The 12,068-nt window shown below is 40.4% G+C and overlaps 2 protein-coding genes across 4 annotated transcripts; both read left to right on the forward strand.

The window, feature by feature from the left end:
* The first annotated feature begins 23 nt into the window (after nt 1–23).
* Nucleotides 24–6,580, forward strand: trnt1 (tRNA nucleotidyl transferase, CCA-adding, 1). Of its 3 annotated transcripts, none has more exons than XM_034868738.1 (8): nt 24–154; nt 361–490; nt 2,617–2,810; nt 3,193–3,331; nt 3,468–3,594; nt 3,703–3,896; nt 4,862–5,115; nt 5,925–6,580. In XM_034868738.1, the coding sequence occupies exons 2-8, from the start codon at nt 361–363 to the stop codon at nt 6,168–6,170; spliced, it is 1,284 nt and encodes a 427-aa protein (XP_034724629.1). In that variant the 5' UTR covers nt 24–154; the 3' UTR covers nt 6,171–6,580. The 3 variants fall into 3 exon arrangements, with proteins under 3 accessions (XP_034724629.1, XP_034724630.1, XP_034724631.1); XM_034868739.1 differs by having other exon boundaries at nt 25–122; XM_034868740.1 differs by lacking the exon at nt 24–154 and having other exon boundaries at nt 173–490.
* Nucleotides 6,581–6,598: 18 nt separating this feature from the next.
* Nucleotides 6,599–9,029, forward strand: si:dkey-178o16.4 (oxytocin receptor). The gene is given in 2 exon segments (XM_034868745.1): nt 6,599–8,110; nt 8,552–9,029. Coding segments are annotated over 2 exon segments (1,074 nt in total). The 5' UTR covers nt 6,599–7,245; the 3' UTR covers nt 8,761–9,029.
* Nucleotides 9,030–12,068: the final 3,039 nt, after the last annotated feature.

Here is a 12,068-nt window from a genome sequence, read left to right on the forward strand (position 1 = left end):
TGCACTCAAACCCCGCCTCGTGAATCTGATGAAACTTCATACTATTGGTCAGCAAACGCACTGTATCGAAACACTTCCTGCAAAGCTTTATGGCAGAGAAATATAGATAACAGCGTTGTCTGGTCAAAAAAAAAAACGTATATTTAAGTTGCAGGTCAGTTCTGTCTGTTATGTTTAGTGCGTTTACATTGGCATGCCAATGTTGCTAATGTTCTGGCAATGTGTGAACAATGTGACAAATGCACGCGGACCGCTGAAGCTTGCAAGCACGAACTTCAATGGCATGTAACGTTAGCAAACGTTAGTTCGACAAAAGCTTAAACAAACGGGCACCTGACGACGTTTTTGTTGTTTGTACAGATGTGGAGCAGGATATCGAGTCCTCTTGGGGTTGGCAGAACTAGTTTCTATTGGAGGAGTCTTTTCACTATGCAGCTGAAGACCAGTGAGTTCCAGTCTCTGTTCACTGACGGACTGAGTGGACTAGCAGGTGAGCAGTGTAGCTCAATACTCTCCTAACACGACCCATTAACCCACTGTGTGTTGTTCGGGATCCGTTTTCAATGTTTGCTAATAGAAAACGTATATTGTTTATTATTTATTCGAACTCAAAGTCATTAGCCTTGGCTCATTTTCTGTGAAGAACATTAAAATAATTTATTTTCAATGACTACACGCTGTCCAACCCCCACTACACATAACTACTTAAGAGGTATTCGGGTCTACTGGACCTGTAAATGATGTATATATCATTGGTAATTGAGCTAAATTAAACATCTGTTAAGTATTTTTTTTACATAAATTGTTATGGCTGGATTGATTTAAAAGCCTAGTAATGGGGTGTGTCCACCAGACCCGGGAACATTGGCTGTGTAACAAAAATATGAACACCACACAACGGTTAAGGAGATCTTTCAAATGGGTTTATGTTCTCAGCAATGTTTTTCCCTAGGGTTAAAATCTTCCGTTTTGTGTTTTGGCCTGGGAACAGAGTGATGACTCCAGACTCAGCTGTGACCAAACACCTGAGAGCTGTGGTCTATAAAATATATAAAATATAGCTGCTCCTTTGGTTCACACACATGGCAGTACACATGGCAGTAAAGGCAGCCAGTGAGTTTCCAATTAAAAAGCTTAAATTACTTTAAATGTCCGTCTTTTATTTTTAATTTTTTATTGTTTTCTTTAGGAGATTCAGTGTTTTTGTTGCACTTCCATGCTAGAGACAGATTAAAACAATGACATGATCAATGTGATAGAGGCCAAAATATTCAGACTTTTAGCCTCCAAACATGGGTCAAGCATCCACAAAAATGATGGATCCAACATTTCCACTAATGCAAACAAAACCTGGGAAATACACATGTCAAACAAACAACTCCAGTATGGAACACAGGTTACATACATTTTTATTTTTTATTTTTTTTAAGTCTAAAGGCCCAGCCAAGATCATTCTAATGACATCCACAGTGTTACTTTTTCAAACTTGACAAAGCTCTTCCAGAGCCACAGAAGACAAGCTGACTAGTACTCCACAGGACTTGTAAACAAACTTTGATGTGATAAATCAGTGGGATGCTCCTTTTAACGTGCCCACATAGGTTTTGTGGTTGTTGGTGTAATTAATACTTCCCACCCCAGCGTTTTCTTTAGGTTTTTTTTTCTTAGCATTGGTGGCAAGTCTGTCCGGACAACAATCCAACAGCCCCTCACTCCGCCGCTAAATGTTTTAAGTATGAAATGGAACTGACACTTGGAACACAAACAGATATATTTATTCACCCCTCTTCACACACAATGAGGCATATTTTTAGTTGTGATTGAACTGATTTTCTTTGAGAAACTTTAGGGCACTTAACGCTACAACAGGTCTACAAAATTAATTTGAAAAGAAATTCTTTAAAGGGAAACCAAAACCCAAATGACTACATCTATAAACTATTTCCAATTTATATTGTATTACATTGACTCACTTGCCGTTTTCGTGTTTCCAGATGTTTGATATCAGGATGATGAGCTGACAGAACTGACAATTTAAACATCCAATTAGAACGGACCCACCGCGGTGAGGTTTTTGGTGGAGCTGTTTGTTTGTTTAAAAGTTGTTTAAAAAGGAAGAAAGCAATCGTTTTGACTATAAACTACAACACAACAGTATGTGGAGTTAAACTGGACGGGCCCAACAGCCTCTGAATAGTTCCACCTGTTGTTAATTTAAAAGGCAACCGACTACACTGTGCGCCTGATACAGTGGCGGCAGAGATTTTGCCATGGCGGGCCGACAAAATCAGCATAGACAAAACACTGCACACTTAGCCTAAAACACATTTCCCGTGCAGCTCTGGTAGCAGTCAGAATCTCGTTTGAGTGAAAAATCAATAGGCAAAGTCAAAAAGGCAAGTGAAAACTCCACTCAGAATATAAAAGGAATAATAAATGATGTAACGTTTTCCTACTGACAATGGAATTCATTATCTTGGAAAGTTTCTTCTCCGGCACTGCCCCTCCAGGTTTGCCTCAATCAATAAGATTGTTTGTGCCTCCAGGCAGACGTCCCTCCGAAAAGTTACCCAACTCCTTTTGAGTGTTTTTATTTATTTATTTTTTATTTTCCAGAGTTGTTTGGAAAGCAGCAGCATGAGCTGAGGATAGCTGGAGGGGCCGTACGAGACCTGCTGTCTGGGAAGCGGCCTGAGGATGTGGACTTTGCCACCACAGCCACTCCAGAGGAGATGAAGCAAATGTTCCAAACAGCTGGCATCCGGATGATCAACAATAAAGGAGAAAAGCATGGGACCATTACAGCAAGAGTAAGTGTCTGCTCTGCATAAAGTGTCTACGCAAATACATATAAACCCAAAATGGTATTATTGGTAATATTTCTGATTGATTTCTTTATTTCTGGAATATATAAATACATATCAAATGGGCAGAGGTTTTGAGCTGGAACATATGGCTCCTTTAGGTAGGTTGATGATAAAAGTCATATTCTAATGACGTATGGCAGCTTTACCATGTACAGATTGTGGCACAACTATATATTTGAGTACCTTCTGAAATACTGCACTACGCACATATAAGAGTTGATGGAGAGGGACACTGCCCTCAGAATGAAATCATATGTCTGGCATGAGGCCAGTCTTTTCTGTTCCTGTTGTCATCTGTCTTTTGTTGATTGGTCATCTTTTATAGCTACACAATGAGAACTTTGAGGTGACCACGTTGCGAGTGGATGTTCAGACAGATGGACGTCATGCAGAGGTGGAATTCACCACTGACTGGCAGAAGGATGCTGAACGGAGAGACCTCACCATCAATTCCATGTTTTTAGGTATTAAGTGACTTATCTCTGTGTTTGCTTGTGTTGTTTAGATGCCCAGCATCAGTGTGTTTCAGTTCAGGTGGATGCATTGCATAATGTAACTTTTTTTAAATTATTATTGTTTTGGGACTTTTCCCTTTCACAGGGCTTGATGGCACATTATATGACTATTTCAAAGGATACGAAGACCTGCAAAACCGAAAAGTTCGGTTTGTTGGCAGTGCTGAAAAAAGAATCCAAGAGGACTACTTGAGGATACTGCGTTATTTCAGGTTGGCTGCCTCATTTCACTTTCCACTCAGAAAGTGATGGAAGAAAGTCCTTGCTTATTCGTTTGATGTAACAGCACTTTGTGCTCAACCATCTCATTTTCCTTCAAGGTTCTACGGCAGGGTGGCCCTGGCGCCAGATGATCATGAGCCTGCAACCCTGGTTGCTATTAAGGAAAACGGTCGTGGACTTGCAGCCATATCAGGAGAACGGATTTGTGTGGAACTAAAGAAGATGGTCGTTGGTAACCATGCTGCTCATCTGCTGGAGCTGATGTACAGTCTGGAACTGGCCCAGTACATAGGTGAGAGGCGAGGCATGGAAAGGCAGAGCAAGAAGGATAACATGGGACAGAACAGTGGTTCCCAGAAGGATTTGAGCCAGGGATATTGTGATTATGTGGTGAGCCTCTTAAAAGTCGCAGCGCCACCACGACACCATAGCAAAAAGTTGCTCTTGAATATATAAATATAAATATACCCTTACTTACATTACTTACCATCAAGTAGAAAGTTATTTTAATTATATTGTATGAAGCTACAGCCAGGAGACAGTTTGCTTACTTCAGAATAAAGACTAGAAGCTGTGCTTCCTCTGTGCAAATGGACACACTCATAGTGGTGATGGGGTTGGTGATGTCAAAGTGGTTAGGACACATGCCTTTGGTGTGGGAGAATCCCACTGCAATACATCAACCGACCAATGTGTTGCTGAGCAAGACACTTAAGCATTAGTTGCTCCAGAGGCATGCAACCTCTGATATATAGCAATTATAAAAACTTCAGCTAAAGGACATGTAATGTAATAATGTAATGACGAGACTCCCACACCTAGAATTAGTGTTGCATTTTACCCACTTAGCCGATTTTGGTAAACGTGCCCACATATTGGAAAATCTTTTCCTTTTCGTCATGGCTCAGATCCCTTTGGAAAATGATCTGAGAGAACATGTACCAAGTCATTGTTTGCAAAGTACAGGCATCAGTAAGAGAGTTCAGTAGTGTTGAAGCTCTACAATTCTGAAGAAGCAGTAGGTTTAGAGCTGTTTCTAAATGGGAAGAATCTTGTTCTTCAGATGGAGTTAATTCAATGCTGCGTACAGCAAACCCCTCGTTAGCAGTGTATAATTCAATGACTGTTGATTATTGAACTCTTTTCAGGCTTTTTGGTATTCGCAGAAGACTTCTACCAAGATACCAATCTTTGTCTTGCTTGTTTTCTGTAGCTGTTAGTCATTTCTGCTCATCCCTCCTGCTTGCATCTTCTCAGGTTTACCTCCAGATGGCAATGTTGAGGAGATGAAACGAGTATGGCAGAACGCCAAAGACCACTCTCCCAAACCTATGACCATCCTGGCTGCTCTCTTCCGCCGCCCTGAGGAGGTGGAAAAGATGGACCTCCGGCTGAAGGTGTCCAGGGAGGAGAAGACTTTGGCTCTGTTCTTGGTCAAATACAGACGGGAGCTCCGCAAAAGCGAAGACAACCCGAACAGCCTCAAACCCTTCACTGACTTTATCATCGACGTAAGTTTTAGCTTCCTCCAGTTAATCGGTAGAAACAATCAGATGTCAGTTGTTTGTTTTCTAATTAAAAGTCCAGGAGAGATTTATAATTGGGGACACTTACCAGTACAAGGTAACCAGGTCATTGATTTCAGCCATGACTTTTAATAGAGTAATAATAGGGTTATTTATCATGAGTTGTGGTATATGTCAGTGAAGGCCTGCAAAAAGCTGAATTAGCTTATTCTGAAGCTGAATGGACAGACACCTGTAATGCATTGAGAAATCCACCCTGAATCACTTTACATTACATTTAGCTGACACTTTCATCCAAAGCGACTTCCAGTTAAGTGCTTTCAACCCTGAAGGTGCAAACTCCAGACAAGTAGTAAGTGCACGTACATTAGCTTTAATTAGCAAAACTACCAAGAGCCATGTGAAAGTGCAGCTCCAAGATTATATATAAATATATATAATAATATACAAACACATTATTTATTATTTTAATTGTTTATCTGAGGTTAGGAGCCAGGACAGCAAGCAGTTGAAATTTCATTGAGTGATTAGTTAATTAATTTTAGAATTAAATTTTTTTTTAATCAAAATGTGATTACAGTAATGGGGTTGCCAGTTTATGTTGACAGCCTCTGTTGACCAAATTGGATCAAACCACACCCACACAGTCCTGATAAAGCAGATCAGCTGAGCATTAAAATATTGAGCTCTAACTAAATAATGTTTAACTTTACCCTTTTTATTCTTGCTTATTTAGTCATAAATTATTTAATCTTTTTTTTTTTGTAAGTGACACGCGTACTGTATCTTTTCAGAGTCGGGAGCTGGATTCCCAGAGTAAAGTTTGTGAGCTATTAAAGTATCAAGGTGAGGAGAAACTGCTGGCGGAGCTCAGCAGGTGGTCCATCCCTCGCTTCCCCGTCAGTGGTCACGATCTGAGGAGGATGGGTGTCACGTCGGGCAAGGAAATAGGTGCCACCTTACAGGAGCTCCGTGACATCTGGAAGAAAAGTCGCTATCAGATGGACAAAGATGAACTCCTCAGTTACGTAAAGTCATAAATGAGGAGAAAAGGGGATTTTTTCTTTTGTGTCGGACAATAATTATCTGGACACTTACTACTGTAATTGTGTTGCTCACAGGTATTGATCGAGCAGACTGCTGCTGTTGTTGAGAAAGGACATTACAAGAACTGAAACATGCATGGCCGCTGATGAATGCAGTTCCATGTAAAATTAGCCCAAGACCAGGGTTAAAGTGGGATCTGGCAGGTGGCGTTCCCCAAAGAACTAATGTTACACTTTAGAAGCTTATTACTGCTTTTACAGTCTCTATCCACTACTTGGCATTTAAAGAAAACCCCCTTTTAAAACTGTTTCACTTGTTACGTTATTTCCTTATTCCAAAACCGATGTGATAAACAAAAAATCAGGAGCAATTGCCAAGAGTTGAGTTTTCATTAAAACAACATTTTGACACATTTAGCATCACAGCTGCAGCCATAGAAGAGAAGTACTGCTAGAGAATGACCGCTGATTTCATCATATGTGTTATTACACAGCTTTATGATATTCCTGGGATAAACAGCTGTATGACCAATGCCAGTTGCTATAGTAAATTATTAATTTCATTGTTAAAACCATATTGGAAAGCAGTAGTATGGTTTTGATTGTTTTGGTTTAACTGCAGTATTTCTTTGCTATGTTTTCTGAATAGAAAATGCTCTATAAAGAGGTTCTACGTTTTATTGATACAACTGACATTGTGATTATTTTAAGTGCATGCACTGCCGAATACAAAGATATATGTATTCCACTTCTGTATTTGTTGCTGTGAGACATCCTTTCTGTGCTGGGGAGAGGTTGCTCCTCCCTCCTCCAGATATGAGGAGATATAAAGCCTTCTGCTTTCCTTTATCACCACAGTTTCCGCCTGGAGACTCTCAACACTACATTAGCCCACTAGACTTGCACAAAGATTTTTCTTCTTCTAGGAATTACCTTTTGATGAAATTGTTATAAGTCGAATTCCATTACATTTTATGTATTTTTTTAAAGGAATCCACTTGATCTGTATTCACCGGAAATGGCTAAATAACAGTGTTCAACTACTTATTGCTGTATTTCGGATGAAAGAATGGCTTGGTTTATTGTAAATATCAGTAACATCACTTTGGAGAATGCACTATCTGGGGATGAGCGGCGAGATGAGCGCTTGGCAAAAGTAGAAATAGCTCTCCTGTCCATCATCTTTATCACTGCAGGGATTTTAAACTTTGGGGTCTTGTTGGTGCTTTGGAAGCGGAGGAGGCAGCTCTCCAGGATGCGCGTCTTCGTCTTCCACCTGTGCGTCGCCGATCTGGTGGTCACATTCTTCCAAGTTTGTCCCCAACTCATGTGGGACATCACTGACCGATTCATTGGGCCAGATGTATTGTGTCGCGTAGTGAAGTACCTGCAGGTTGTCGGGATGTTTGCCTCCACTTAGATGATTGTTGTGATGACGATAGACCGATATCAAGCCATCTGCAACCCCATGGTGACTTTCCAAAGGCGCAGGGCGCGCTGGAACGGTGCGGTGTGCGCCACCTGGTGTGTCGCTTTCATCGGCAGCCTCCCACAGATCTTTATTTTCTCTCGGGTCGAGGTCGCTCCCGGTGTGTACGACTGCTGGGCTCTGTTCATCAAGCCGTGGGGACCGAGAGCCTACGTGACCTGGACGACTCTGGTGATATTCGTCCTGCCCATTCTCATGGTGATAGTGTGCCAGGTGCGCATCTGCCGCACCGTGCAAATTAACTTTCACATGAAGACTCACCACGTCGCAGACTCGGCCAGTAAGACGCTGCCCTCCAGGGCCAGCAGCGTGGCGGGGGTGTCAAAGGCGAGGGTGAAGACTGTGAAGATGACCGTGGTCGTCGTGCTGGCCTACATCATCTGCTGGACGCCTTTCTTCGTCGTGCAGCTGTGGTCTGTCTGGGACTTTGAGGCGCCCACTCAGAGTAAGATCAGTCAATCGGTCAGACTTCATTTGAATCGCACTTTTATTTTCCAGGACCTGTTTCCAGTAATTAAGCAATATTCTTTTTAGGGAGACCAGAATGTAAAGCATTCTATTATCTCCTGTAATGCCGTGAGCGATCTAATTTTGGAATCCAGATTCTCTTGGTTGTTAACATCATCTTCAAAAAGACCATAAAGTATACCCACAGTATATTCACAATGAAGGGTGCCATCTCAACTCACTTTGATAGAAATTGTACAATACATAAAGTCAGCCCAACGGTTATTGCTCCTTCTTGCTGGAAATTAAAATTGTACTCAGTTTAAGTGATGATGCTCCAAAATTAGAAAGTATCTAGAAATGGGTACTCCCTCAATTAACAGACCAAAATATAAGAATTACAGTAAAGTCACAGTGGAATATTTTACTCATTTTCCAGCTGCAACCTTCACCATCTTAATGCTGCTGGCCAGTCTGAACAGCTGTGCGAACCCTTGCATCTACCTGCTGTTCAGCGAGAAGCTGCCCAAGACGCTCAAGGCCCTAGTGTGTGTGGATCAGTCCGATCTGAAGGAGTCCATCCATGAGGAGGCCACCATGGTCAGCTCCCTGTACATCAGCTTCAAGAGTCTGCAGGACTGCAGATAAAGTGTTGACACCTCTGAAGCTCATCTTACCCCAGGCCAGACAAAATTGACATCCTCTAATAAGCATGAGGCCAAACATCACAGAAGAACAAGTCCCTGTAGTAACCGTGTATTATAGTGAGACCACATTGTAGAAAGGAATAATCTATGAAATGCTTTCATGTAGGAACACACACTAAGTCTTTACAGGGATATTACAGTGAAACATTATGATTGCAGGCCATACAGTCAATATTACATAACACATACTTAAAGTATTAGATGATTGTTATGAAGTGTGGGGGTGTTCCTATATATCCACAGCTTCTATGCCCCTTATAAATTATATATTGACATTTTCAAAGATTCTAAACAATCTATAATGCACCATGTTTATTAAACTCATTTCAATCATGGGAGACTCTGTTGCTGATATGCAAAAGATGTATTTGTAAAATACCTATGAAAATAAGAAAATGGATAAAGTCTTTGGAGATTAGACTCCATCGTACAACACATAAGTTTTAAAGGGGTAGGGAGCCCAGACATATCCCCACGATGGAGTCTGGACACAGGTGGTGGTGGTGGTGGTGGTGTTGAAGAAGCAGGAAGACCAAATAGAAGGAGTCAATGGGAGCGGTCAGCCAGAAGACAACCCAGGGTGCCGTGGGTGAAGATGAATGGAGGGGGAAGGGGAGAAGGAGGGTTGCACTCTTTCCTAAAACATGACATCTGCAGAGGAGAGAACAGATTTAAAGCAGGGATGTCATTCTGGGATTGGCATTTGAAAACATGGCCGATACTGATTGGTTTAACTGAAAAGTGTATGCTGCGAAACAGTTTTAGGAGATATGTGATAAAGTTATTGAAGTCTCCCTGAAAGAATTTAATTGGAGATAAATTTCAATCTTAGTTGAAGTCTCTCCTGATGGAAACCGATTTGTTTAACTATGCAAGTGGTGGGTGGCTGTGGCTCAGAGACTAGAGCGAGTAATACTTTAACCACAATGTTGACGATTCCCAATTCACCAGAGGATGAACCCTATTGACATTGTTGATCCCCAGACTGTTCCTCTTGAACCACTATGAGATTGGCATTTGAAATTTGACTGAAATGTGTTGATATGAAATGTGTGCAACATTCATGGTCCCCAGAGGATAATGTTTGTTATCCTCTAATCTTTATCTATATAGTCATTACCAGCTCAAACTTTTTTTCCATTTTTCCAGTACTTTGGTTTAGCAGGTAAATGACCAATTACCTGCAAAACTAATGCCAGTCCTAATTAGCAAACATTAACGTGATAACACAACAACTTAAGATAGCAAACATGTTAAATATTATGCCTGTGAAACATCATTTGAGCATTGCCATTATAAGTGTGCAAGCACGCTGACATTAGCATTTAGCAGAAAGCACCGGTGTACAGCCTCATAGAGCTGCTAGAATGACTTTAGATCTTAATTTATTAGTCAACTACATGTAATTTTACTTTGAGAGACCCAGCACAATATACTAGATCAGGTTATTTTTAATCAGAATTACATGCAAACATTAATAAGAATCATCAAAATTGACCACTAATTGTGTTTGGGAGACACGGCACAATATGGATCTGGTTATATTTGCATTCAAGTTGTTACTTATATTTCTTGGCATGTGATCTTTTTTGTCAAAGACGTTTATGTTACAGATGATCTTGTGAAAACAGTAATAATACTTTAATTTTCAGAAATTTATCTACGTGGTGTGGAATTTGAACACGTTTCACTCAAATGTAAATATGGTTTATCCTGTAAGTTTGTAGTAGCCAATATGTATTGTATGAGCTTTGAATGTAATTCTTCTGTCTGTTTTACATCTGTATATATGATCATATGTTCAATAATGGCAGTTATCTGTTAGTTGTTTAAAATGGTCAGTTATCACCCAACAGATCTGAGTCTGTTTGTCAAGTATCTTTAAATATGCAGCAAGGATATCAATGTAACAACATGTTAAAATGTTTCAAAGTCCTTTTTCACTCAACCTCTAAGAAATAATCTCTGAGGTGTTGCTAAATGAACAGAATTTTCACATTTCTGTTATTTTCTCCTTAACAGCACTATCTTGTTGAGAAAAATTTGGAGTTTGGACTTAAGGTCAAAATACCTATTTACACTCTTAAAAGTCTACTTATCCTCCATTTGGAGAATGGAAACATGAGGAAAATATCAGGTCAAACAACCTTATGTTCTCATGTTAAAAATAAGTTAATCTTACCCGACAGTTAATCTTATTTATTGGTTTGGAACAGGTTTTGGACAGACACAAGCAATACAAGTCTGTAACTGTACAAGTACTCGGTAGAATGAATTCATTGTTTTTGTTGTAATAGAATTCAATAGATGGATAAAAAAAAAGATAAAATATTATCTGCCCTGTTGTTTAAGACATGAGCAAAATGTTGTCATGACTGACATGAATACCTATGACCTAAATACATGTTTTCTTGTAAAGGTTCAGAATATGATTGATACGTAAAGATTAGTAAAGATGAAAATAATTGGAACCTCTCAAATCAAATGACAGATCCAGCGAGTAGCTCCCTTACTTCTGTGGTGAAAAATGTCTCTAGATAGAGAAGATGCTCTTGTGGCTCTTGACGTTTAATGGAATAACATCTTAGAGGAGAAAATAGGATATGAACCAGAAGTATTTTTATAACATCATACTCATGTGATAGGGAAGGCAAGAGGTGGTCTAGCACTAGGACCCATGCAAAGGGGCAGAGTCTATAAACAGGGGAGGGACTGCTCACCTGGATCTTTCTTTCTTCAGTCAGACACACCTGAGGCAGCATCTGAGGCTACCAGACCTCCATCCTCAAAGCAATGAATGACTAAAGAAAGACAAAAAAATAGTTAACCACAAAGGACAGTGTTGATCTGCGATGCTTCAGTCTTTCCTCCACCTTCCGCACCTGAAAATAACAATCCATTTCCTTCTCTGTGACATCCAACTGACGCAACTCTAACTCAAGCTGCTTCAACTTTACCTGATCAGAGAGACCCGCCTCCTCAACTTTGGGAAAGGTAACCTCGCCCTCAACAGCTGACAGCACCTCCTGCTACAAATCAGACCCCAGCTGATCCCTAATCACTTGTTTCTTGCGATTCTTTCTGACAACAATATCATACCTGTCTGCAATGAGCATCTGATTTTCTGAGGTGCATACATCCAACTTGCACCAAGTTGGACCACCAACAAAATCCTCTATCTCAAAATCCATCACAGACACAATCTGGCCACAGGTAACACAGTCAACAAGCTAAAACAGCACTCACCTG

This window comes from Etheostoma cragini, chromosome 4, assembly GCF_013103735.1.
Source record: "Etheostoma cragini isolate CJK2018 chromosome 4, CSU_Ecrag_1.0, whole genome shotgun sequence".
Classification (NCBI taxonomy): Eukaryota; Metazoa; Chordata; class Actinopteri; order Perciformes; family Percidae; genus Etheostoma; species Etheostoma cragini.

Bases quoted from the DNA above. Each gene is read 5' to 3' on its own strand.
- trnt1 (XM_034868738.1), top strand. From the start codon at position 361: ATGTGGAGCAGGATATCGAGTCCTCTTGGGGTTGGCAGAACTAGTTTC. The intron at 2,811-3,192 runs GTAAGTGTCTGC...CATCTTTTATAG, and splicing joins ATGGGACCATTACAGCAAGA to CTACACAATGAGAACTTTGA. The intron at 5,116-5,924 runs GTAAGTTTTAGC...GTATCTTTTCAG, and splicing joins TCACTGACTTTATCATCGAC to AGTCGGGAGCTGGATTCCCA.